Source organism: Balearica regulorum, chromosome 21 (assembly GCF_011004875.1).
Source record: "Balearica regulorum gibbericeps isolate bBalReg1 chromosome 21, bBalReg1.pri, whole genome shotgun sequence".
NCBI lineage: Eukaryota > Metazoa > Chordata > Aves > Gruiformes > Gruidae > Balearica > Balearica regulorum.
In genome coordinates this window covers 4,447,065-4,474,133 of record NC_046204.1, presented here as the reverse complement: position 1 = coordinate 4,474,133, position 27,069 = coordinate 4,447,065, and the positions used below count along the sequence as shown (strand labels likewise).

At 38.7% G+C, this 27,069-nt stretch overlaps 1 protein-coding gene across 7 annotated transcripts in view; it reads left to right on the top strand.

Annotated features, from left to right (window-relative positions):
• The window catches only part of RERE (arginine-glutamic acid dipeptide repeats), a 250,039-nt gene that overhangs the window by 103,678 nt on the left and 119,292 nt on the right, over positions 1 to 27,069 (top strand). For 6 of the 7 annotated variants that reach the window (XM_075773600.1, XM_075773599.1, XM_075773595.1 and 3 more), the window contains one exon: positions 25,961 to 26,066. In XM_075773600.1, the coding sequence (XP_075629715.1) occupies positions 25,961 to 26,066 (106 nt within the window). Of the gene's footprint in view, positions 1 to 25,946; positions 26,067 to 27,069 lie in introns of all 7 variants that reach the window. The other variant, XM_075773601.1, reaches the window with a different exon arrangement.

Genomic DNA, 27,069 nt, shown 5'->3' with positions numbered 1-27,069 from the left:
TTGTTGCACCTGTGTTTCTCCCCACTAGAAACACAAGATGCTCTTTTGTCCGAGCGGGATCCCTGCGGGTACCCGTTCTTATCCAGCGCTTCTGGTGTTCTCTCAAGGCACCAATTCTGTTGTGCAGTGATGTATTGAAGACGTAAAAATACAGCGTAATGTTTCAGTAGCTCTCACGCTATTTTGTTAGTTACTTATGATGGCTTGTTTTTTGTTCGGAATTTTGCAGAACGTTGAGGAGCAAGTTCTGTGGAAGTCTGTTTTGGTTTTACCCTCAAATACAGAAACATTTGCTATACTTGCAAATGTTGACTGTTACGAGTACAGCTTCTTTTTCACCCCCTTACAGAAAATGATGGGGTGGTGGGTAATGCAAGAGGGTACTTCACCAGTTTTGAATTTTTGAACTTAATACATTTTAAAACTGAAATTGCCTTGGCCTATCAGAAGAGTATGAGATAGTTGTCTGTACTTTCAAAAACGAACAAACAAACCCCAACAAAAACAATTTACTAGGATTCTTTTTTTTCCTACTGATGGGGTTATTTTATGCTGTTTGTGACCTGGAACATTTTTTTAACCTCTCTTTAGTGCTAATTCATTTTGCTCTGGATTAATACTATCCTCTTTCAGGATTCGAGACCAGATTATCCTTAAGGACTTTGATTAGGAACAAACTGTGGTGAAGCAATGCTTAAATCTGGTTTTGGTTTATTGCCTTACATGGTTTTTAGTGGTTATCAAGTTCCTGTTTTCATTGGTGGTACTAAATATTAGCTCTCCCTTACTTTGTAGGATATGCTCTCCTTCTTTCCAAGCAGGAGCACGTCAGGGCAGCTGACCAGGCAGTTGGGTGGTCTTCTGTAAATCTGCATTATGCAAAGTTATGATTAGCTTTAGAACAACTTTTCTAACTGTGTTTTGGTCCCTGGTAAACACTTTCACCCATCTATTTCAAGCGTGTGTTATCCATCTTACAATGTCAGTTATGTTAAAAATTTTTTGGAAATATAATTGGGAAGCTGGAATATGCGGCTAAAGCCTGTAAAAGGGCATAATAATGTGGCTTAATACTGCATGGACATAACTTCACTGTTGAACAACCATGAGGGGGGAAATAGAGTAGTAAAACTGGGATCCATTATCATTTAATGCAGGGTTCGTTTACTGTTGATTTTTTGTTTTAGGACAGTCTCACAGCTTGGGGTTTAAATTACATGGACAAGTCAATAAAATGGAAGCAGTTAATGCTTAGGTGTGTGTTTTTTATCTTTCCCACATAGGTTTTTCTGATTAGTTTTTCTTTCTGTGAGAAACTGTTCGGGTTGTTTACATCAAGAGATGTCTCCTGTACATCAGTCTGCTGCTTTTTAACTTAATTCCGCAATAGTACCACTGCGTTTCTAACAATGCAGTTGTTTCAACAGCAGCATACTGCTGTCATAAATACAAATTTTCTAGTCATCACAAAGTTACGGAAGCATACTTTTTGTTCACTTTAATTTAGGATGAGTCAATCTTCAAAATCTACAGACTTCACAAAGTATTTCTTAAATATTCTGTGGTGCTGCAAATACAGTGATCAAAGCGTGCACAGCACAATAATCATGACTGAGTCCTATTTTAATTGGCAATGAAGAGGAAGTGAGGAGGAGTGAATTGTCTCCAGACCTAAAGTTTTGAACTTTAATAGTTCTGAAATAAGTAGCTGGGAATCCAATGTTGCTTCACACCCCACCCCCCCAATGTTAATTATCTAGAATTGATACTATCTTCACTCATTTCATGCAGTCCTTCAGAAATAAGCCTGACTTCAGTTACTTATCCTGTTATTGCGGTCTCTGAAGTCTAAGCTCTTCTAAGAATAAATTAAACCTGGCCAAAATCACTTTGATCTCCTTGTTCTGAGTTTCTGGCAGAAGAGTAGGATCTGGACTTCCGTGAGGAAATAGCTCTAAGGATCTGCTCAGCCAATCCTGTTTCTCTTTCATGCACCTTTACTTTTTGCTGCTTCATTCCATTGAGGCCTCTATTTCCGCCTCCCCACCTCCCCAGTTGTTTTCTTTTTTTTTTTTTTCTTCATTGAAGGCTATGTTTTGAAAAAGGAAATTCTCCCTGAATTTCTCTTTGGATCAGACCATTTGAAGAAACAGATTTGGATTCTCATCAGACTGAGGATAGCTATACAGCTATAGTTTTTTATTAAGTAATGGTACTTCATGTTTTTCTACTGTAGTTTAAACCTTGACAGATTCTTTGCATTATAATCAGTGTATTATAAACAGTGCAGTTTCTCTTTATCTCTTTGTTTAATGGTTAACAAGTCCTAAAAATCAGTCCGTTCTATTTATCTTAATTAAAATGTTGATTGTGATTACTTCCAGATGATGAAAATACATGATTAAAACTTAGATGACTGACTTGTATGAGAAAATCCAATTAATATACAGAAATTTGGTTAATACGCATGCACAGTGGTCATTGAGATGGCTTTTGATGCTCTTCTGCGTAGGACCCCAGTGAACTGCAAGAAAGCTTCTTTCAGTCCTGCAGGTTGGAAAGGAGGGAGGCAGAATATAATGCTAGCTAATAGCTTATAACTAGCGTGGAATACCTAGGCAGAGTGCGGAACTGATACGTAGGGATATATAGGTAAGACTGCCTAGCTTGAATAACTTGCCATTTGTGTTCAGTGGGCCTACCAGAGAGACATGACGGGGCGTTCTAGAAATTCTCAAGGACATAATTTATTTGGTATGGAAACCGATGCTGTTAGAAAGCCAAGGATCACCCTGCTGCCTGTTTTTCCTAAGTGGCTTTCTGCTGAACACCTAGCGTTGTGGCCAGGCACCATCTGTTACTGGCCAAGCACTGTCCTTTGTGAAGATCGTTAATGATAATGTGAACTTCCCCATGACACCGGGTTAGGTAACCATTTTATAACAGATACATGCGCACACACCCCCAATTAAATAAATTAAACCGGCTTTAGGGAGAGCTCTGTGACATGATGAGAGTGAGAAATCCAACAGAAATGTTCTTTTAAGTCTGATAGAATTTAAGCAAACGTTTCCACCTCTGTGCAGGGGAGCATAGACGTGGACACTTTGTACTAAGCTCTTGATTTTTATAGTGGTGCGAACTGTTCCTCAGGAGAAGTAGCAGCTGCTTTAGTGGGTTGTGAGCAAAAAAAAAAAAAAAAAAGCCTGCAGTGTTGGTTACAAGGTTGTTTTATCCCAATAAAGCTTTTCTCCTCATGTTAAATAATCAGCTGTTGGCTTAAATATATGATGCAACAGTAGTAATTGCATTCCAAATATGAATGTTAATTATGTAATGCATCTAAAACCATGCATATCCAGCTTTGATTACTGGTCTCAATTTAAATATCAAAAGTAGTAAAGAGCTGTGGATATTGGAAATATGTTTATCTGTATGTAGAAATCAGTAGTAAAGATAACCAAATATTAGTGTTTTGGGAGAAAAATCTTGTGCTTTGTTTCTAACTAAAACAAGCCTAAGTTTTAACTTCCATCCCAAGGAAGAACATACCGATCTGAAATCGTAGCTAGTTGTAGAACATTACACTTACGAGTGTATTGAATATAAAGTTCCGATTAGCAATTCCAACTTAACTTCTTAGTTGCCGGGGAAGAAAAGATACATCAAAAAAGGAAGGAGAAAGTGGAACTATCCAGGAAGTTTATATGCTTTTTCTCTGAAATAACAAGTAGAGGTGAAGTGAGAAGTAAACTAAACAAGATCAACAACAACAAGACCGAAGGGCGCTGACAGCCAAAAGAAACGCATAGCTGCTGGTAATAACAGGACATCTCTGACCATGATACAAGCTAATTTATACAAACATAATACATCTTGCAAATCTGCCCTCTAATCCTGTCGTTAAACCCTTTTCGGTATGAATTTCCAGTGTTTGATAAATAAGTCCAAATTTCCTTTTTAAGGTTTTCCTTTTTTCCAGAGAAAGACAGAACCCAACCAGCAAATGGATTTCAGCAGCATGGTTCTGATTTATCATATTTTGACTTAATTTGATGTCACATTTAAAATGCTAATGGGCTACACTTTGAATCTGAGCATCAGAGAAACTTAAAAAGAGAAAAACGGTGAATTTGCCATCCAAAAGAAAACATTATTAATTGCGATGCAGTTGCCCTTTGTGCCTGTATGTTTACTTGATTGAAGCATCTTGACTGTGGTGCTTTCTCCTTGAAGCCTGATTTGAATGGAGTATACAGCTGGATTGCCCCAGGGCCTTGTAACAATTTATAGTCTGGATGGAAAGGCAGAAGTGCATAAAAAGACAGTTGTGAAATGCCGCTAGTGCCCTGTAATAGAAAATCTGTGTATGATGACCTTGTGTGTATGGGCCTGTGGGATCATTTTACTGTGATCCAAAGGATTATAAAATGGAAAGTATTGCATCTCACCTGGAATAAAGAGGAAAAATTAAAAGAAATATGTTTTTCTAAATTATGCAGTATGTGCTTCCTCTCCTTTGCGTTCTTCCTGCATATGGCCTTGCATTTGTAGCAAACATGTTAAAGTTACATCTGTTATTCTCTGCGCTTTTACAGGAGCTAGGGTTTTTGAATGCAAATGTCTGGGTGAAGTTTCTGTAGCCACAAGCATTTATGTATTTAAAAGCCTCGTTCTGTTTGTAGGTGAATTGATGTTCTGTTCCTGGACTGCAGCTGTGAATTAATTTGTGGCTAATTTTTCCTGGCCAGTTATGAGGCACTGTGACCTTTCCTTTCTGGTGTGGAAAAAATGCTGATTAATATAGATTCTTCCTTCTCCAGATTCATCTCTCCTTCTACAGCCAAGAAAAGGCTGAAAGATTTTCTTTCTACTCAAAACCTGTGCTAGAACTGCTGTCCCATGATTGCTCAATCCTGCCTTCAGCATGGCTAAGTTTGCTATTAAGGTACGGAGCAGACTTGCTAATAAGAGATAGACGAATGAGACGTTTGAAGGAGTGCTGAATTATTTAAAATAAAAAATTTAGTCTGCAAATGAGATTGGCTTTTATGTCTAATGTGAAGCAGATTGAAATGCTGCTGTGATTACAGTGGGGCACGTGTGGGGCGGGAGATTAGTATGAAAATGTGGGTACAGGGGGCTTTGTTCAAAGTAGCAAGGAATGATGAAGAATCAGAGGTGACAGTTTAAGGATTGCATGGCAGGAGCTGCACAGTGATTAAATTCACTGATGCTGTCATTGAGCCGTAAGGCTGAAGATAACATTCTCTCCCAGTGCTGAAAACAAGAATCAATACAAACTCCTTGACAGGGGCTAAATTATTAAATAGAGCCTTTCTTACAATGTTTCATTATCTGGGATTTACCTCAGCTGGTGATTTGTCAGCAGTGCAGGGAGTTTTGCTGGGCATTTTGTATTAAAATCATTCCAGATGCATATGAATCCATTTTGATAATTCCTTTCCTTTTTACAATGCTTCTCTGTAGATGTGTGGTTTTTTTTTTCTTCTTGTTGCTTTTGCCCAGGTGACACTTTGAATTTTCACACAGATATTAAGCTGCAGTACACAGTAGGGTTTGGTCTTGGCATGTATGTGTAAAAAAAAAAAAATAAAAATATTCTTTTTGTAGTTACAGATTGTTCTTTAAGTGCTGAGTTGATTTGCTTGCTTTTGGGGTGTTAAATTAGCAACGTAATTGAAGTCTTTCAGATGAGAGTTCAGAATTGAAGAAAGAGGAATAGGGCTGCTCTGGATTTATGGGTACTGGAGATTCACTGAACTTGGTTGAAAAATATAGCAACATTCTTTTTATTTTGTTGTATATCTTCTGAAGGCAGGAGCAGAAACCATCCATTCTGAAGTAGCTAAACCAGCATATCTTGCATTCCCAAAGTGTACGGGGCTGTGTTACAGAGGCTGTGTTCAGACCCGGTTGATGCTGGCAGAGATCTGTAATTTCATCAGTGGCATTATTTTGTCAAGTAAAGGATGTTTAGCATTTTTGTGGGGGTTTTGGGTTTGTTTTTCTGAGTAGCTTTGATAGTGTAATGCACCAATGCAACTAAATCTATACAAAGCTACAATGTTATGTCACAATTGCATCATTGTCTTTTGGGATGAAGAGAATATTCATATTTGGGGGTTTAAAACAGACGGTAGCATTGTTAAGAATAAGGATTAAACAACTGGAAGTTAAGACTGTATGTATTTTAGTGTTCAACTCCACCTCTTCCTACATTCCCCTCCATATGGCCTAGATATTTACAATTGAAATCCAGACCTTACAATTTAGGGGCTACATCTGGAAAAAAAAAAAACAAAACCCAAAACCCCACAAAACCCCCAAACAAACCACCCCACAGAATAATCCATTTTTTTGTGTGTATTTTTTTTTCTTTTCCTATGCAATTACCCTGTTTGTTTTTGCACCACTTGGTGTTCAGAAGGCCAGCAATTGGAATTTTCATCGCTGGCTGCTTGCCCCATGAGAAAGGCAAGCCTGTCTGGAGGCTATTGAGGATTCACCCCCAACAAAGGCTCTGTGAGCTCTTTCACTGGCTCTGGCGAGAAGCTGCTGAAGCCCTTCCTGTAACAGCAGAGCTGTTCGAACATCCTGCACTGCTGCCGGTGGCGAGATGCTTGTCTGTGTGCACGCACCACGTTATATATATGCTCCAAAAGAGAGAACATGGCGGACAGTGCTTTAATATGAGCTGATGATGCTTGTCAGCTTGTTTTAAATCAGAAAATTGCTCCCATTCATTGTAAAGCTGTTTGATTTTGAGAGCCAACTTTTGTATAAAACAGAAAAGGGAATTCTGAGAACTGCAGGAGGACAAAAATAGGACTGAATGTGAAATCCCATGCTCATTTTGTAAAATTGCTATTGTGTTATTTTTCCTAATTTTATAAAAAGGAAAGCAGGAAGCAGAACTGATACAAATTCCATTAACAACACTCCCCGCCATTCTCCCCACCGACTGTGACCCAGGGATGCAAACGGGGGGGGGGGGGGGGGGGGGGGGGGGGGGGGGAATAAGAATGTACCACTCGTGGTCGTGGAGTATAATCCAAATTGCTTTTCCCATACTGCCTTATCAAGAGGGACATGTGTGACTAATAATTTGTACATGAGAACATGTTTAATAACAGTGGCTTGATTGTAGATACAGGAACCATAGAATTATTAACATCCCTCTGTGTATTTGACTTGCCCATATTTTTAGTTTTGTTAGGCCCTTTGTCATGGTAATGTAGTCTTCAGCACCTTTTGCCTTTATTTTTTTTCCCCTTTCTACTGTCTTGTTTCCTCCTACTTACCCGAAGGAAACCTGGCTGTTTCCTACACCTGGTGCAGAGGTAATTGACTGCTAAATAAATCAGTAAGTGTCAAATTGAAAATATGGAGAAAAAAGATTGTTATTTCTAGCTTCTAGAAAAAAAAAAAGTATTAAATGGTACATTAGCTGCTTTACATGTAGCAAGAGAAAATGGAGTTAGAATAAATTTAGCTATGTCCTCTAGTGTTGAATAGTGAGGGCATCTGTCATGTTTAATAATGCTTCTGACCTTTAGGATTATTGAAGTTGAAATTTTCTCTCTGGTCATTTGGGGGTACTTGAGCACTGTCAGATTTCTTATGTCTGTGCTAAGTCTCCAAAGATACATTGTTATGCTTCGTAAGCTGGTGAAGATAATTCTTTAAAGAAATCTGTTTTCCCGCTTTCAAAATGGTTTTCCTTAAGGAATGTGAAATGTCACTGTGGTCACTAAATTTTAGTGTGTCTCCCATCTCATCATTTGCTTGCCTTTGGCTGGGAAAGGGCAACCTCACTGATGTGCTTCATGTTGCTCGTAGAGGTAGTGATAATGCTTTTGTGAAAATAAAATGCTCAGTGTAGCACGTGGACGTGTAGGACACAATAGACATCCCACCACTGGCCACCCAAAATGATACCTGTGCTGGCCATGACTTCAGCGGGGAGTTGGGTTGTTACAGCTGTGAAACCATCCTAATAGCTGTGCTGTAGGTATGGTTAAGGGCAGCTTAGATGCACAAGCATCTTGTAAGCTTAAAAGTCCTATCTGGATGCTTAAAAATAAAACATGGACAGAAAAGAATAATGCATAATATGTAAAATAGACATGTTTGATTTTTCCAGCTATATTGGAGAAAGTGCAATTGAGTTGTAGTACAAGTTCAGTTATCGAAAACATCACTGAGACTGCCTAACTAAAAATTTTGTCCTAAAGTGCTGTAGAACGCCAGTTCGTGGTTGAAGGTGGGAGGTGACAAGTGTCTGTAATGTTGGCAGAGAAATCTCTTCACCTGAATCTGTGTAGAGATGTGAATGTAATCAGAACTCTCTGTTCCTCCTTCCCTGCCCCATATTGGGTTGGTTGGACTCTCTCTTCCCATTTCCCTAGTTTCCTTAAGATTTCAGGATTTGGGGACATTGAAGATTATTGACTCACATGCATGTTCAGCTTCAGTAATGGGTAGCTTCCCTTGCAAGTATTTCCTTCCTTTCTGTTGTGCTGCTGCTGCTCAAGCAGGCAGCAGTTGCCTTTATCCATAAAGATCAGCCATTGTTCCTCTTTACTATGAAGCACTTGATGATGTGATTGACATTGGGCAACCGCTGTATGTTCTGAAATGCCAGTTTTCGTGATTATCACTGCTGATGTGTTGTTTCCGTGCACCACCCCATGTCTTGCTGTGTGATTGTTGTGTAGAGCAAGTATGTTTTTGAAAGCAAGTGATTATTTCGTTTGTCTTTGGTAAATTTGAGGTTGGTACACCACACTGTGTCAAAAGGTGTTGATGTTGTATAGACTACAAAATACTAGGAGAGATGTCTGTTCTAGCAGGCTGCTGGTGAGAGGTACAAAAATGCTGGCATGTGGAAGGGAAAATAGCATAGATGCTCTTTGAATCCCTGGGATGCAGTCTGTGTTTGAGTGGCAGGAAAGGCAATACATCTCCTTTTCATACAGCTGAGAGACTGCTCGAGCCACTTAAGAAAATGCTCCAAGTCAGCTCCACCTTGTGACTGTCTAATAGAGTTTCAGATCTTTTGCAAATTCTTTTTTCTTCTCTACGGAAGGCTGGCGTGAGGTCTGTGTGCTACCTGTTTAGAGAGCACAAACGGGGCTTAGGGGCTGGCTAGCTGCCTGGCGGCACGAGCTGGAGATCCACGTGTTTGGTGTAAATGAGATAACCGGTTCTTCTCCCTGCTTGGGGCTTGGAGCAAGTGAAAAGTAGGGATGTGATGGATGTGCATTTTTGACTCTGTAGTGGCTGAACACTAATCCACGGAGAATTTGAACTTGTAATTTTGATTAAAGTGATTGATTTTAAATCAGCCTGAGTTCGTTTTGGGCCATTAGAGGTTATTTAAAAGGAAAATAACTCTTTAATTAAATTAGTAGTGCATAAGTATCCTGCTCTGCTTTCTAAGCAGAACTTCTGTGGTTTTTAAATCTTATTCTGTTCAGTGTCTTTGTTTCTTGGCACATGTTAAGGTTAAAAGTGATGCAACGTTATTAAAACAAACTTGTGCTAAGCAAATCTTAAACTTTATTTGAACTCTTTATCCTTTTGGAAAATATACAAGCTGTGTTGTTCTGTAAAGCAATTCTTCCATCCACCTGTATGGACTGTTAATATATCTCATGTAAGGAATGCTGTATAAAACACCCAACTGTGTTTTCCTTTTATTTGTAAAACGTCCTTTTTAAAATGGCAAAATACCAGTTGTAATTATGCCATAAAATATAAACCAGAATTCCATCTAAATGTAAGGATCCTTCTTAAAAATAAAGTTCTGGCACTATAAAAGTTCTGAGAGTGTGATGCTATGAAAATAAGCAGTTCCCATTTTCATAACAAATTGTGATGATGAGAGAAGACTTATTCAGTGTGCTTGACGACTGGTGAACAGAGTAATGGACTAGGCCTTTTCATGTGGATTGTGTTCCCATAGCTGTGATTTGCTGTGAATTTCTTGATGTGACTCTTGAATCCTTGATGAATTCCCAAAAGATGGGAATGCTTTCACAGCAGTCCATAGAGTGCTCTCTGAAAGGTGGTCATCTGTAGCTAGTCATGATATTATATATTTTTTATATATATATATATAAAAAAAATCAGTTGAACCATGAGCTGCATAAAATGATCTATTGACTTGAACAATATGTGATAGAGAATCACAAGAGCCAATACCTCTTTTTTTGCATTTCCTAATAATGAAGAGAAGGTGCGGACACCCCTGCTATGACTAACCTATTTGACAGCTTGCAGTTTGCTGAACCAAAATCCCAGCTGTGGTTTGCATTCTATAACAGTGAATGGAGCTCTCTTCACTGTGTGGTGTGTCAGGTACTTGCCTCATTATTTAAGAGATGGTGAGTTTTAAGCATCCTGGGTTAAAGTCTAATTATAGGTAGCAAAATTGGAAGGATGGTTCTTATCTTTCCAGATACATTCTGTTGTCAAATCAATGCTTTTACTGATTTGCTGTTTATGTATAAAACTAGGACAGCACAATTGTAGAGATAAGTATACATCTTCTCATTATCAGTATGATTTCTATGATTTTCTTAACCCATTTTGCAGTTGTCTGCATAAGCATCTTCAATGCTCTGGTTGATTTTTATTTTTTCTTCCTTGGTTCAGCAAACACTTTGGAAATACTGGAAGAGTGCAGAGAGGTGAAAGAGGCACCTAAATTGAGCCTAATGTCATGGACTTCTTTGGAAGCTCTTGGAGTTTGAACACAAAATATGACAGTTGTAGTTTTGCTGTAAACCCCTGGGTATAGGGAATGTCTCAGTCTTAGGATGCACATAGGATCTTTGCCAGGACAAGTGTTGGCATCAGCCTATACGACCAAGGCAGCAGACTCCAGTCTAGGACACTGTAAAAAAAGATTTGACGAGCTGTAGAGAAGGTTGTTCTGTTTACAAATTCCTTTGTTCTTGTATCAGACATATCATTTGGGTTGTTGAACTGTTTGGTCTTGTTTGTCCAGATTCCATAGCTAAGTATCTGTGCAAAGTTGTGTGGTGTCTTTTAGAGTTGAGATTTCCAGGAAGTGGATTCATTACTAGTCACGGTCACCGTGAGGGTTTTGGCAAGTCAATCAATTTAGTTCCTTACAACACTGAATTTTAAAGGTGCTGTTGCTGGCCGCATCTCATACAGATGCCTGGAGTGGGAGGGGAGACTCATCCCTTCTGCTGTGGTTTGTGGTTGGAGCATTGCAATGGATGTCTGATTCAGAAGGGGTTTTTCAAATAGCGTAACACCAAAGTGCTTTTGCACTTGCTCTTTTATGCTCTGTACCCCAATTTTGCTGGGAAAGCTAACTAATGCTTTACAGTGAATGAGCATCCTAGGAAGTCTGTATCCCACGTTTATGACTCAGGGTAATATGCATCTTCATGAACTGTGTTAAGTATCTAAGAAATGCTGGAGTAGCTGCGGTGTAAAATATATGCAACTTCATCTACACAGCAGTGCTTTCATATATGGAAGAAGATTCTTGATTAGAGTTAAGGCCACTTGATAGCTTACCAATTTGTTTACAAGTAACTGCAGTAGAAACAGCATCAGATGTGACATCTGTATGTTTGTATATAGAAAAAGAAAATGGAAGGGAATGGTTAAGATGAGGTTCACGCATAACCTTGCAGAAAGGAAAGGAGATAGAACGTTAATGGTAGGACTATTTAGAGAAAGGACTTGGAGCTGTTTACACTCTACTGGCTACAAACATATCTGGAATACTCGATTTATAGAAAGAATCAAGTAATTAAGATAAAAGAATATACATGATTCACTACTGTGAAATAGAAAGACATAATTTATGCTCTGTATCTGCTGTAGTTATGATTAGTGACCTAAGGCTGTTGAACTTCCTCTTTATGGATTGCGAAAATGCTGTGACAGTTTTCAAGGGAATTGCTCTCTTTGAGTTTAAAGAGATGAAAATGGGCCTGCTAACAAGGACCAGCTTCAGTATGTGCTTTCATATTCTTCGTGTTTAAAAAAAAAAAAGGGAAAAAAAGGGAAAAAAGGCAATTGAGTGCTTTGATATGTCTGAACTTTAGGACCTAGTGAGGCAGAAGGTGCATAATATATAATATCACACAATGTATGCAATGTATGTCAAGAAATGTGCAGAAAGGTATTCCCTTGGATGCTTTTCAGAATGCCTGTTGCTGAAAAGATTGAGAAATGTGCTTTAAAAAAAGGAAGCTGCTATTTGGTGTTAGTTTTCTGGTTCTGGTATGTTGTAGTTTTTCGCATATTTGTATTACAAAATTGTTCACAAAAAACCTAAGCATTCTTGCTCCCTGTGCTGTGCTCACAATCAGAGATTATTATTATTGCTGATATGGACTGTGAATACTTCCCTGCGTTAGCTGAGGCAAATTCATAAGGAAATATCTGAAAATAGTAAACTGATTTCAGATGCTGTTTCTATATGCTTTTCTGAGCCCTCGGAACATTCTTTCAATATAAGCTGTTTGAGTTTGGAGTAGTTTGGGCCTTTAAGCTAAAAACCTCACACTCTGAAGTGCAAAATTCCATGAACTGTGGTAAAATATCATAAATCTTTCATCTGGAAACTGCAGCTGTCACCATGCTCTCTGCAGTCTTCCAGTGTAACCTGCTACTCGGTGTAATTCTGCACACTGCATAATCTTCACTTCTGATTAGGAAGGGCATGTCCTTTGAATGTGCTCTGTTCCTCACATGGTGACTGCGCTTTATGCCGGAGAGGGCTAATACAGTAGCTTTAGTTGGCGTTTCATATTTGCCTTTTGATGCTGACTGCGGAGAGGTGATTAAACCAAGGGTGCTATTTGTCAGTAAAGACATTGGGCCAGGAAAATAAACAGCTGGGAGAGTATCTGGAGCATGCCTGCATTTGAAATATGCTAACTGCATAGTAAATATTTAAATTTCAGCTAATATTGCATTATATTAAAGATTAATTTATTACTGTACTCATTGGAAAGCACTTGTAGGACAAGTGCTATAGTTTACATTAATTTAATGTTAGAAAATGAATTTGTCAATGTCCCTTGTGCTAGTGCATGAATATTGTATTTCATTTTTCTAAGGTAATAAATACTCAGGTAGCTCCACGCCTTTTAGGGTCAGGCTCCCAGTGAGGTAGGATTCTCTCTCTTTTTTTTTCTTCTCCTTTTTTCCCCTCCAGCTCCAAGTAATATAGGAGGTCCCTTCCAGCCTGGCAGTGTTCCTGCAGCTTTCAAAGCATTGGAGCATGTGCTCTGTGCCCTGTGCCGCTGTGTGCAGACAAACAGATGAGCTTGTGACAAGCAGGACTCAGAGATGGTATGGCCAGAACTGAACACAATTGCACAAGCTTCTCAAATACATGCTTCAATATTGATTTAAGTAGACTTCTCCCTCTAATGTATACATCGGAGAGGGAGAGCACCTATTTTTACTGCATAATCTTTGACACTTTTTTTTTTCCCCCAAGTGAGACTCCTGGTAATCAGTGTGAAGAACTAAGTTCATGGTGATTTTAAAAACAACTTTTTAAGTTGTGCTAAGAAGTTTGTATTTGGTAAAAGGAAACTAATCTAAATAATGAGCTGTCTCTAAAACAGTCAAGTAAGGTTTTACACAAATTTCCTTTATAAGTTTCAGTAACACTTGGTTAGGGTGTTTTTCTTTGTTTTATGCATTTTTTTTTTCCCCCTTTTGTAAGGTACTCTGGCAGTTTCTGCAATTGTGAGTAGTGGTTGCATGCAGAATTCTTAGTCAGGTGTCCTGTTGTTTTCAGTAAGTCTGTGGGGGGGTGGGGGGAACTTGATGATGATACACTTCGTATAAATCCTTGTGCCCAGAACAATGGGAAAGGTGTATATACACTTTCAGTTACAATACACGATGATTTCTGAGACAAGAGCGTTTAAATCTGGCAAAGATGGGTTCCATCCAATGCCTCTAGTAATGAAGTAAATGAATTTGAATTCTGCAGAACTGAATTGTTTATGGAAGTTCTAATTGGTCTCAAAGCATTCTACTTCTGGATCAATAACACCTTGACTTTTTAAAATAGAAGCTATTAGTGGCTTCATTTGTTAAAGTTGTAATGCTGTGATGATTATATTGAAGACAAATGATTAGCCTTAGAATTCTATATTAGCTTGGCCCCCTGTATTCACTTTAATCTTAGCTCAAATGGGAGTGCAGATGTTGTCCCTGATCTATGTACTATATGCTTAAGAACTATATACCTTTGTTTCAGAACGCCTCTTCTTACAGTTCATCTTAGTTGTCTATAGGTTCATGCGTGACTTTCAGCACCTAATAAAAGGGGTTTTTTTTCTTTGTACCTCTCTCCCAACTTTTTCTTTGAGCAGTTTTCTTTTATAGCAGGTAACTGCATCCATTTTATTCTCCAGTGTAGTTATTTCTGATTTTAGCATTTTCAATACCTAGCTATTTCCAGATGAATGGAGGCCATCTTTCCAATCTACAGGTTTAGATTAGATTGCAGCCTGTGGACCTGGTTTGGGGTATATTTAGTTAATACTGATTTACATGTAAATACAAAGAAAAATATAAAGTCTAGTGTTGCTATTCTAGCTATTGGTATTGTATCAGACAGCAACAATCGGTATTAGAAATTCCCTGCATAGTAAGATAGAGTCATATCTTCTACAACTTGACATTTTAAGACTGCTGTTTTGTTTTCTTGATTAGCTGCTCTGGATTGTTTCACATTAATTACTGACAGTATTATTTTTATTAAGTCTATGTCATGACCCTGTTTATCAGCCAGTGTCTGAACACCCTGATATATGAAGCACATGTGTAGAAAACTGGTTTTTTTCCTATAACACAGTGTGATAGATGCAGTTTCTTGGAGGACGTAAACATTTAAGTAACTGATCATTTCATAAGCAAATGCTTACATCCTCTGAGAAGCTGCACAAGGAAACATTTACTTTCCAGGCATTTATTTTCCAAATACACTTTGTTTCCACATAGGAACGGCATTTGATTATGTGGTGAAATCGCCAAGTCACAGGATCTGACTGGGTTTTATTTTTTTCTTCTAATTTTAAACCCCAGCTTGCTAGCAGAGAGGGCCGGTTTGCAGAGATGCTTTAATTTTTCCTTTCATAAAATTCCCCGGACTACTAGGCGATATTTTAACAGCCATATAACTGTTCAAACTCTGTGCTGGGTTTGCAGAGCAAACTGTCTTCTGATTGTTTTATCCTTTCAGTTCTTGGTATCCCTTTGTTAAAAGGTAAACCCCTTAGTGAGATGTTAAAGAAAGTGTGCCCTCTTGATATTTAAAAGGTGAGAAATCTATTTAAACTGTATATGATGGCTTCAAATAGTCCCATCGCTGTGTGCTGCTTGTTTTAATAGAAGTGATAAATACTGCGGCTGTTGTTGCTCAGCAATTAGATTTGAGCTATATACTATAAATGACATTTAATGGCAAATGTCAGGCATAGTCTGAATGGTATCTTCATTTCAGTGTTGTGTTTCTTTAGGATAATGCTTAAAAAACCTTAATGGAATTTAATTACCAGAGCATATATTCAATGATTAGTTAAATGCATTTGTAATACCATTAGTTGTTAGGTAACTGTTTGCTTATTATGCTTGACACAGAGTGTACTTGATGTACAATGTGTATTGTATGCAGTGCAGCAATAGAAATGCTAATCAGCCCGTGCGTTAAGGAGGGTGGCTATCAATACTGTGTCAGCAGCTTGCTGCCAAATTTGCTTCTGTGAGAAAGGCATAATCTGTAATCAAAGTGGAGTTGGTAGAAGCAGCAAACAGGAACAGAGATGCTGTGATCAAAAATAGTGCTTATTGGTTTCCCTAGTAGTGATTTTAATTACAGCCTATTAATGAATTCTCACCCCTCTTCGTGTCTTTTGTGTAGGGCTTTCATGATACTTGTCGAAATATTAGCTGAGATGTGGCATCTCCTCTGCTTCATCTGTGATTTTTGTACAATAGAGCTGAGTGTACAGTACATACGCACGTATAGAAATGCAGTAGTTCTGTGCGTTGTGAAGAATCTTCAGCACGAGCATGATCCAATGTTAGGTGGGTATTGCAAGCAGATGGGGCTTGCTTTAAAAAAAAAAAAAAAAGCACCTGGATGGACCCAACTGACTGTCTACAGCTGTGGTGTGCCTCTGTCCTCAGCTTTGGCCTTTGTTGGGGCAGCACAGACAGATAAAATTTATCTGCCCAGGTTTCATCAGATGTATACAAACTTTGCTGATTTGAATCCACTGGTGCAGAGAGCTGCTTGGTTTCCCCAAGAGGGGAGCAGTCAGTTGGGGAAAGCTTTTTGTGCCACTGAAGCTTTCGGGGGGGGGGGGGGGGGAATGGGTGGACACATTGTCTTCTAGCCCTGACAGCTATAATTAAACAGGCTTGTTCGTGGGTAGTTGTACGCTGTAATACTGTGGTTACTTTATGCTTTTGCTCAGCATAACTGACACCATGAACCACAGATGGGATTCAGAGAACATAAAAGGGAAACGGAGCAGAAAGATACCACAAAGGGATTAAATGAGGTAGTAAGCAATGACCCATAACCTTCATGAAAGATCTTATGATAGTTTTATTTTAAGCCAGTCAGGTTTTAAGCATAACTGCTTTTTTTACAAGATGAAATTATCTTTTGTCATTTAGAATTGCACTGAAATTTTAAGGGTGTTGTCGTACTTAAGTGTATTTCACTGATAGGAAAACAGGTGACTTGCTAGATCTTGACACAGCAAGCAGCTTTGTTTCTAGTAAAGCTGAAAAGTTTATGGATTAAATACTATAGTTTGTTTTAAATACAGAAATCTCTTGTGGTCATTACCTGAAATGAGTAATGTTCTTTTTCTCCTTGAAAACTTGAATGAGGCTGTGTTCAATTCTGTTTTCAGGATTGTTCAAAAGTTGAAAGCCTATGAACGGATATATTTAATATCTGATATTTGATGTATCGTGGGACGTAAGTGTGCTGCTGCTTATCCTCTGTTTCTGTGTTACCACCAACTAAAAGTAGGGAAGATGGGATTAATTTTGAGTGTTGTAGGTAAGGAGGAAATTGCCTTGGGAGTTTGGGTAGAAAACAGAAATAACTTGGGTAAAGACTGCGCAGAGTAGTTTCTTGTTGGTCCCAATTGATGACTTTTGTAATCTTTAAAAACAGACATGATGATGACGTTGGCTGCTGATTGATCACACATTCTGGGGCGTGAATATGAGTGGAATTCCAAAGGCATGAAAAGATGGATGCTTTTTTGATATTGAAAGAGAGGAGTCCACAGAGCCTGGGTACAAAAGGCTGGTTAGAAGTTGAATGTATTGAAAACTGTTCTACTTTAACAGATGGCCAATGCCCTAATAGCTTTGTTTTCAAGTAACCACTCATTCTCATTTTAATCAATTCTAGTTTGCACTTGTTTTTATATAATTACACATACTCTCTTTGCACCTATAAAAGTATGTCATTCTGCAACTAAATTAGCTAACTTGGGCCAATAATTTATACAGTAGATTTTTTACATACTTCTCTTTGTTCTTCTCAGTAAAAACCAGGAGGCTTCGTGTTAAATTTTAATGGCCCTATGCCTTTAAGAAACAGTGTCAAAGAACAAGATTTTAAATAGTTACCTATTCTTTAACAAAATTGGTAAAGCTTAAATGTGTTATTTCACAGTTGCTTTTTAGATTATTTTTTTCAAGATTCAAAAAAGAAAAGCTTAATTTTTATTTGGCTCATGGCAAGTGTCTTATTAAAGCTATTGTTCCATATAGGCTTAGGTCCTGCAAAGGAATGCCTATTTGCCTAATGGTATTTTCATTTGTTCCTTGTGTTTCCTTTTTCTTTCATATGGTGCCTAATTCACAGATTGATAGCCTGTTGTTGGCATGCAGCATAATCAATGTCAGCCTCTCCATGTCAAGGGGAATTGCTGACATGCACCCCGTGTCAGTTCATTTGGAAGCAAATAATTAGAAGACATGGCTTTGAAAACAGTGAAAAAATAGTAGTAGTAGAAGGGAATAGAGGTGTCTGAGAGTTTGTCGTCCAAATCTGATTCTAGCTCAGCGTTGCTAGCTCTTTGAGGACGAAGCTGTTATCAATATGTTGGAAAGGATTATCTTATCTCCAAAGTGCAATTTTAGGAGTGCAGAGCTCTCTTCTTTATTGATGCCATTTCTATGGAGTGGTATTTGGCTGACTAGCGAGGTGTTAATGTGTAACACCTCCCACCTAAAGACCCAAATGGAGTTGTAACCTCTAAATCTGCAAGCACTTTTCCTACTTTGGTGGGTGAGTAGTTGGGGTGTCTGCAAAGGACAAAGAACCGATCAGCAGATGGATTTTACTGGGAAGGTGTGATGGAGCTGGGTCTAGATACTGGTTAAATCTTTGAACTCTTGGATGACTGGGGCTGATTTTTGGCTTAATTATTTCAGGATGTTTTGGACATCTGGAAAGCAGAAATTGGGGGGAAGGGAAGACTTATGAGTGACGGTAAATAAAATTAAGAGCTGGTAGGTAACACTTATTCCATAGTAGTTGATTTTTGTAAAAGTAGGGGGGGAAGGCAGGACTATGAGGAGCAGACAGAGGGAAGAGAGAAAAATGCACCCAGATAGCTCAATTTGTTGAGCTTTGGCGTAGAAGCGCATCTAGTGGAAGGACAATGAAATTCAGTGCTAACCTGTAGCCTTACGAGGCAGACTCTTGTTGAATTTGATAAGGTTCATGCAGTCTTTTAGTGCTATTTGTTGCAGTTTCTGATGGATCTTTCCCTAGTTCTCAGTTACCATAAATATTCTTTCTGTCATATATGCTCTGTGTGTTCCTGCCTTGTGACTATAATAGCTACCCCAGCAGAACATCTAGTGTTCATAAAATGGCAGTGTAGCAAGTTTTGATAGTACGGTTCTTCTGGTGATCTGAAGACTGTATTTTTTTTAAGACAGTCTAGCAACTATAATGCCAAACCACCCACACTAGGAGACAACATATGGCAGCTACTGTGAATTAACATACGGATAAGTAGCATATCACCTCGTGTTTTTGAAAAGGCTTGAGCCTTGATAGCTGGATTCTAAAGTTTTGTCTATCTGGCCATCTCCCCACCATGCACAAAACACCACCTGGCAGGTAACGAGTCATGATTTAAAACTAATTTTGGCCATGTTTTGCAATTGTGTAAAGGTGTAGGCAAACAGATCATTGTTTTATACCTGCGTATGTGTATATAGGTATGTATGTAGGCTGAGATTTACAGGTATGTTTATGGGGCTTGTATGCTTTCCCCTCTCCTTACGTAGGAAGCAACTCTATCTACAAATAACCTGCCTATACTGTATAATGTTTGCCATTGTTTGCAAACATTTTTGCTTCAGACTTTGTAGAAACTCTAGTAGAGATCTGGAACAAATAATATTCTCAGGAAAGCAGAGTGGCTCTGAGCAAAAGGACTGTGTTTCTTGTCTAGTCTTCAGGACAGGCGTGTCCCCAAAAGTGTGTGAGTGTTTGTGTGCGTATGCATCTGAGTGTAGAAGCTTGAGATGCAGGGGAGGGTGAGTGTGATGCTTGTTTTACATCTGAGTTGCTTGTACACAAGACTGAATTAATTTCCAGCATGCCGAGGTGACTTCATGAATTCCAAAAGAAATTACATTTGTTAAATTTGTGAATAAAAGGGACATGAGAAATTCTTGCTGTAAACAATCACAAAATGTCAAGAGCAAGGCATTGTGAAAAAATCCTATATTGTTTTGTCAATAAATTATGCTTTCTCTTACATAGATCACAGAAATGGGACTTTACCCTGGAAACAGCAATATTTGATACCCCAGGCAGCTTATTCCCAGCTCAGCTCACACTTCACTGAATACACTGATCGATTATCCGCGGCTTAACCAAGCCTTCTCATTTCCTGCCTTCCATTACTGCGCTCAGTCAAGCCGACGGTTCTTTGTGGCCTGCCTTGTGCACTGAGATAAGCCATCGAGGCATGTTTCTATTAGAAAAGCTCTTGTAGACGGAATAGTCATTAGATAACACTAACAGGTTTAAAGGTTGCAGTCTTTGTGTTGGTTCAGGTTAAGAGGACAGGAACCAAAAGGGCTGCCTCCTCCGGTTGTTGTGTTTGAGGGGCAGAGAGGATTAAACTGCACATTGCCATATTTAGCGTTCTTATTTTCTTGCTGAATACTGATAGCTCTCACTTTTGACAATGCTACTGTGTTTTCAAGAAGTAATTACGTGTTAATATGCATGCATCTGAATTAAATAATCAAGCTGCAAAACTAATGTTCATTTGTAGTAATAACCTCTGCATTTCCAGGCTGGGTTTTCTTGGCTTACAAACAGCAGATCAGGTTTCTTATTTAATTAGAAAACAGCCTACAAAAAGATATCCTGAGAACTTGAAATTACATGTGCTATTGCAGAGTGGGAAGAAAAATGATCCTTGCTGTATCTCTTTAGCTCCTGATTTTCAGATAGCTTCATCTGTGTGTCCCCTCTGCTTTTTTTGCTTTTTTTTTTCCCTCCCCCAGGGGATCTGGTATGACTGGTCTTTATTCAACGGTGGGAAAAAGAAAAATATTAGTAAATGTGAAAATTGAGTAAGTGTAAAAACCTTTCTACAGTAGGAGTAGAAATATGGGCAGCAATTCAAGGTGGCCGGGGAGGAGTGGGGCACAGCAAGTGGAGCAGGTCAAATCCACCGCTTGTGTCGGAGTCAGGCTGGTACTGTGTCGTGGAGCGTAATTAGAACTGTTGGTGTGAAACAAAACAATCATCTTTGAGGGACAAACAAGGCCCCAAAGGGGTGGGTTAATTTGTAGTTTTAAATAAATATAATGTCCACCTGAAAACTGGCTTTGTGAGGCCAGAGCTGCCGTGCTGCAATGCACGACGTGTTTATTTTGAATGGTGGAGTGACTGTTAAAATATTTCACGTGTTCTTAAAATAATACAAAGAATTTCATAGTGTAGAAGTAATCACATGATTATTTTTTCTGATAGATAAATTTCATTGTTGAAAATATGTTTGAAAGGAAAGATGTTCTTTTTCTTGTTTTTATTTTGCTGTGTCTCTCTGAAATAGCTGCTAGTCCCTGACTCCAGCGTGCCCATCTGTCATCCTCAGCATTTGGTATATTGTTTCCAAAGCTAGTTGTGATTTAACATGGTATCTAAGTAGGGCAAGTAATGGAGGATACTGCTTAAATCCCTCTGAGAGAATCTGCAGGACATCTGTGATCATTTGCACGATTTGGTTAGTCATAACCCTGGGAAGAGAACGTGGAATCTCTTAAGATGTGAACTGTAATGTGCAGTAACTCTGTTTTCAAGTGTATTTTAAAAGAAAACTGGCACCTTGGAGTTGTCACAAATGCTGTGGAAATCAGCACATTCATGTTAAAGAGAACCTGCAAGGTGGTTTGGTTTGGGTTGGCTTTTTTCTTTTAAAGGAGAGGCTCATTTTTAAATAGAAGTTGACCAGATGTTTGTGAACTGGGTTGCTTTAATCCATTTACAAATTTTATCTAATTCTTGTTGAACGTCCAAAACGGATTCTTTTTTTTTTTTTAAAAGGAACAAAACCCAAAACAGCAGCAACAACAAACCCCCCAAAGGAGTACTTTTTGAATGCTGCAGCAATAGACAATATTTTCATTTAAGGGGAGAATTGATTTTTGTAGCACAGGGTGCCTTTTTGAGCTGACGGAAAGGCACTTTAAAGCATTTGCCATTTCTGTGAGTCTGAATTTGGCATGTGACTATCTGCAGCTTTCACATGTAAAAGTGTAAAAAAAAAATAAATTAAAAAAATAAAAAAGGTAACACTTTATGAACTAGGGAACACTTCTTTTGTGTGCACATGGTTCTAAAATAAATAGTCTACCACAGAAGTTGGCGCCTTGACACCTCTGAGCATAGCCTGCTCTGTAAATGACATACATATTTAGAAAGTTGGCTGACAGAATAGCATGTCTAGGAATTTCTGTGCAATGAAGGATGTAAATGTGAAAACCAAGATTGTGACAGACATCTTATATCTTTAGGGAGACTGAAGCTTCAGGTTAAACCACACAAAATCATGCGTGTTGGAGAGTAGATACAGAAGATACTTTTCAAGAGGAAGCTTTTAAATTAATTGGACAACAAGCAGCAATCATGTTAAAAAGAGGTATTTAGGCAGGAGCTCGGATCCTCCCTCCCACCAAGCCAACCCCAAACCAAACAACCCAAACCCAACTGCTATCAACAGAGCACAAATAACAGCTTATTAGTATGTCAGCATATTTTTAGTTGTGTCATTGTCCGGACACTTTTCTGTAAAAAGTTACTTGGGTATCTTGGTTGTACCTGATGGTATTTTTGTTGCTGTGTTTCTCATGTGTGGAGGCATTAAGTTGTGCCATATATGTGCATTTAAAATGCCTCTTTAATAATGTTGTGCCATATATGTGCATTTAAAATGCCTATTTATGCTTTTTTAGAAGCATAGAAAGTTGGTGTATGCCATGGCCTCAAGTCTGTGCTCATACACACCATTTGGATCAATTGTCTATTGTTTTTATTATCTGTTTGGTTCTAATTCTAATGTAATCTTTTTTCTGTGTAGTTTTTAAAGATATGGGGTTTGGGTTTTTTTTCCCTGAAGTATAATGAAAGAAAAGCCACTTTTCTGTGTTATGAAAACCCCTGTAATTTATTTTTCTTTGTAATCTTCCCCTCTGACAATGCCTCACAACTCCATGATCAAGCTAAAGAAGTCAATACCATTCGTGTTGGCAGGTTGCAGTGTAGGGCAATTCATCATTTCCCTGAAAACTTCTTAGATTCAGCCAGCCTCCCGAAATTCAATCTCATTCCCCGTGTTCTTCCTGATTGGGAATCTGATTTCAGGGGAGGGGATGTTGTTGTTCTCTTCTCCTGTGCAGAGTAACTGCTAACCTCTGGAATAAAACACAGTGAAGGGAACAGCTAAGGCATTGGGTGAGTCTGAGAACAAAGTTTCAAAATCGGAAATGAATTCCTTCCCAGCAAATTAAAATGCTTGAACTAGGAAAAAGCTCCGAACTGCCTGTAGATGTTAGGCTTTCCTCAAGTATGGGGTTTTTGAATGATGAGGTGATTTTATACTGCAAAGCATAGTAAATATTGACTGCCTTCACTGTGTGTTAATGTGTGAATAGTCCTAATAAGCTCCTGAGTAATCCCCTGCTATTCCATTTTGTTTGTTTTTTTTTTTTTAAACATGTATTGGGGAACTTGGGCTTTTGCAGTGAAGCTTACAGGAGACAAAGCAATAAGCAAAAACTTCCCTTTGCATTGACCGAAGGACCAACTGGGAGGGTCTGTTGGGAGGAGGGGAGAGAATGAGGTGGTCTTGTACGGCAGCAAGTGGAGAAACCTCCCTTCAACCACTAATTTCTTCTACCCAGGTGTATCAGAACGCTTTAAGTGGTGGTGACCTTAGCCTCATCCCCGTGCTGCTAAAAGCCCTGTGCTACTCCATGCTATAACAGGAAACTGAGACAGGGAAGTTGAGTGGTTGCATCGCCGTCTCCCTTCCAGTCTTGGCGTAATCCAAAATAGAGCTGTGACCTCCCAACTCACAGCTCTGCGTGCTGCCAAGGCAATGAAAACATTGGGCAGTTTTGATCCCTTTTTGGTGTAATATAATCTCAGTGTATGCCTACGTAAGGATACTCCTTCACACAAAATAGTTATGCTTCCAGAGTTCTTTCTGCAAAACTGTCCCCTGGCAGCAGAATTGCTGTAAGGTTTCATAGGAGATTGTGTCCATTCGTTCATCATTTGCTACCTTTGTCCTCTCCACAACTAGCTCTTCTCTTTACCAAAAGACATAGTAACTTGTTTCTTTTTTTCAGATCTCTCCTACTGGTTCTTGTTCAGACTTTGATGATTCTGTTTGTAGATAAGCATTTGTAAGCATCATCCCTGCCGGAGCATGGTGTAGATTTGTAATCCCTTTTCCTTCCCCCGATGTAATTTGCTATTCAAAAACACCTCCACCAACTAAACTCAATACTCTTATTTTGTAGTCCTCCATCATGGTTGCCTATACGTACGTACTTCTGCCTCCTTTACAGTGCCTGTTGGAGTGTTGTACTATTGGAAAGACGCTTGACTTTAGTGGAACAAAACAAGAAAATTGAAGCATTAGCTTTTGATGATTGTTGTAAACTGTCCGTAATTATGAGTAGTTTTAGTGCCACAATGCGCTACTTTCTGAGTGTGCTCTCAGGGCTTTGTGTAACACAAGAGGAGTGCTTTTTCCTCTCAACTAAGACATGCAAAAAGAGTTTGCAGAAAAAATCTGGGTTTGTTTCCCATCACTGTTGCATGCAGTTCTTGTTAGCACTAACAGAATTTATGAACTCTTAGCAAGAGGGTAACAAAACTTTTATGTGCATTTTTTTGTCTTCAGAATTCAGAGAGACTATTCATAAAGACTGTGATGCACAGAACTGTATTTCAGGAGAACAGAAAAGTCTTCAACCACCTTTTTTTGAAGAGCAGGCAGCAGAAATCAGCATTGCCTCTCACGCTTTCCTTTTTTTTTTGTGTCATGCACTAAAAAAGCTTGCTGTCTTTGCAAACGTGTTATTTAAAAGAAACAAAGTTCAGGTTTCTCGTGTACAGCACAAATATGCTTACTATGTTCTTGAATGTTTTTGGAGGCATTCAGTACATAAAGCACATGTGGTAGGGGTGGATTAGGTGGATTAGTTAAACTTTTTTCTGGCACAATGCTGCCACTAGCAGTTTTTTTGTGGTATTACATGTGTTTTTAATCAAAGGCTTCAAGAAGTGCATTTAATGGAAAGATTTTGATGTTGTTTATTAAGCAGAAAGGCTGGAAAATGCTGTAACAACTAGGCTGATGTGAACAGGAGAGAGAATAAGAACTCTCTGGTCCAGTAACCCATGATTTAACTTTTAAATGTAATTATTTTAAGAATATTCTTAGGGTCTAGAGAACTGTAGTCCAGAAAAAACAAACGCTTGCAGTTGCCTCATTCCAAAAGAATGTTCCTTTCCCTTTAGGCCTTCCTCTCTTCAAGTGTTTTGGAGCAGTAGAAAGACTTGGCTACCAAGGGTTTCAAAGATAGACTGAAGCAGAGAGTCTCTAAGAACTTGATCTAAAAACTCTCTTTTTAAGTGGTGGTTATGCTTCAGTTTCCTTCTAAGAAGGAACAAACTGGTAGCTGGATTCTCATGTGAAAAGGAGCACTTGAGGAGGATAGTTTTGTGTCAAATTTGCTGTTGGTTTTGTGAGGTACATGAGCGGTCAGAGCCTATAATTATTGGGATTGAAGTGCAGCATCCTATCCTTTTGTGTAAAGGAGTGCAATAAAGAACATCCACGATTATGTCTGAATCCATCTGTCCTGGGGGGGGAGAAATAATCTGGTATCTCTTGGTTACAACTGTTCCATTGAGTTATGTTGCATTGGTATTCTTTTTTCCATGTTTGGCCATAAATACTACTTGTTTGTAGAAATTAGTGGGCTAAGATCATGCTGCAGGAGGCCAAAAATTCCGGTCCTTTTCTGATGCTTCCCTCTTCTTTTCTTGGGTTAGTTTTTTGCGAGTGAGTACGTTAGTATTTGCTGGTCAGATATATCGAGAGATACGCCTCGTAATGATGCAGTAGGTTCTTGTTGTCTTTGTCCGGTTTGAAAGTCAATCTGTCACTAGCACGTTGCCCTTGTTTCATTGTCATAGAAATGTTTTCCTCCCTTTTTGGGTCTTACCTCAGGTTTTCTTCAGTGTGAAAACAAATTTTATACTTTAGAAGATTGTGTCAGATGTGGTCTGATTTCCTTTTTAGTAATGCCTTTAGACCTTCTTTTTCAGAGTAAACGGGACCACCTCCTTATGAATGTCAAATGGTACTATCGCCAGTCTGAAGTCCCAGATTCAGTCTATCAGCATTTGGTTCAGGACAGACACAATGAGAATGGTAAGTTAGGCTCTGTAGAGTAAAGCCTTCTTTACTTGTACTCTGAATTTTAATCTTTAACAGTCCAGAAAGCAAGAACTTTTGCATAGGGATATGAAGCAAGGTCTGTGGATGAAAACAGTGTATTAGAAGATGGATGACAGTGTTTCTTACCTGCCTTGTTTGTTCTAACTAGTGTATGTCCTGTAACCATAGCTATAATCAGATGCATTTCAGGTATGGTTTACATACTGTGCTGTATTCTACTAATGCCTTGAGAGAGTAGAAAAGAAGAATAACATTGGCTCCTTCGTAGGCCTTCTGGACAGTGTACTAATACCTAACTGGCTGAAGACCAAGTTGTCTGAAGAAACTGTGAATCTCTTCTGGTTTTTGCGATTCTGCCGTAGCGTCACAAGAACTACATTTTTACATTAGTGCTACCTTGCACGTATGAATACTCACTGTGATCGATATTGCAGTAAGTGATGTAACTGAAGCACTCGTAGCTGTGTTTTCTCTTTGCAAAACCAAGTGTGTTCTTGGGTTTAATAGAAGCAGAAGAAACTTTAGTACATATTCCAGCATCATTTATCTCTTGCCTCTAGGGGAGACACAACGTTTGCTTCTATTCTTACCAGGAAACTTCCTTGAGGCAACTGTTAAAATTCCGAAGATACTCCAAGGTGAACTGTGATGATAACAGTTGATGCTTGAAGTACGGAACACAGCAACTTTTTGATGCATGGCAGTAAAAAGTTGAGCATACACTTTCCTTTTTGCAGGCATTAAGGATGGTTTTTATGTGTGCTTTTAGCAAAAGCTGCACAAATCTAATATTTCGCTTACTAATTTATTAGAAACCTCTACCAATGGGATTATAGGCACAGTGTCAAAAAGCGAGCATTTTTGATAACATGGCTGCTTTTTTATGTCACACTCTTTTCTATGTGGAGAAGTATTTTTGTGTTCTTCAGAGGTATTATGAAGAAGTCGTGGAAAAGTTGTCCTCCAGTTTTTCCAT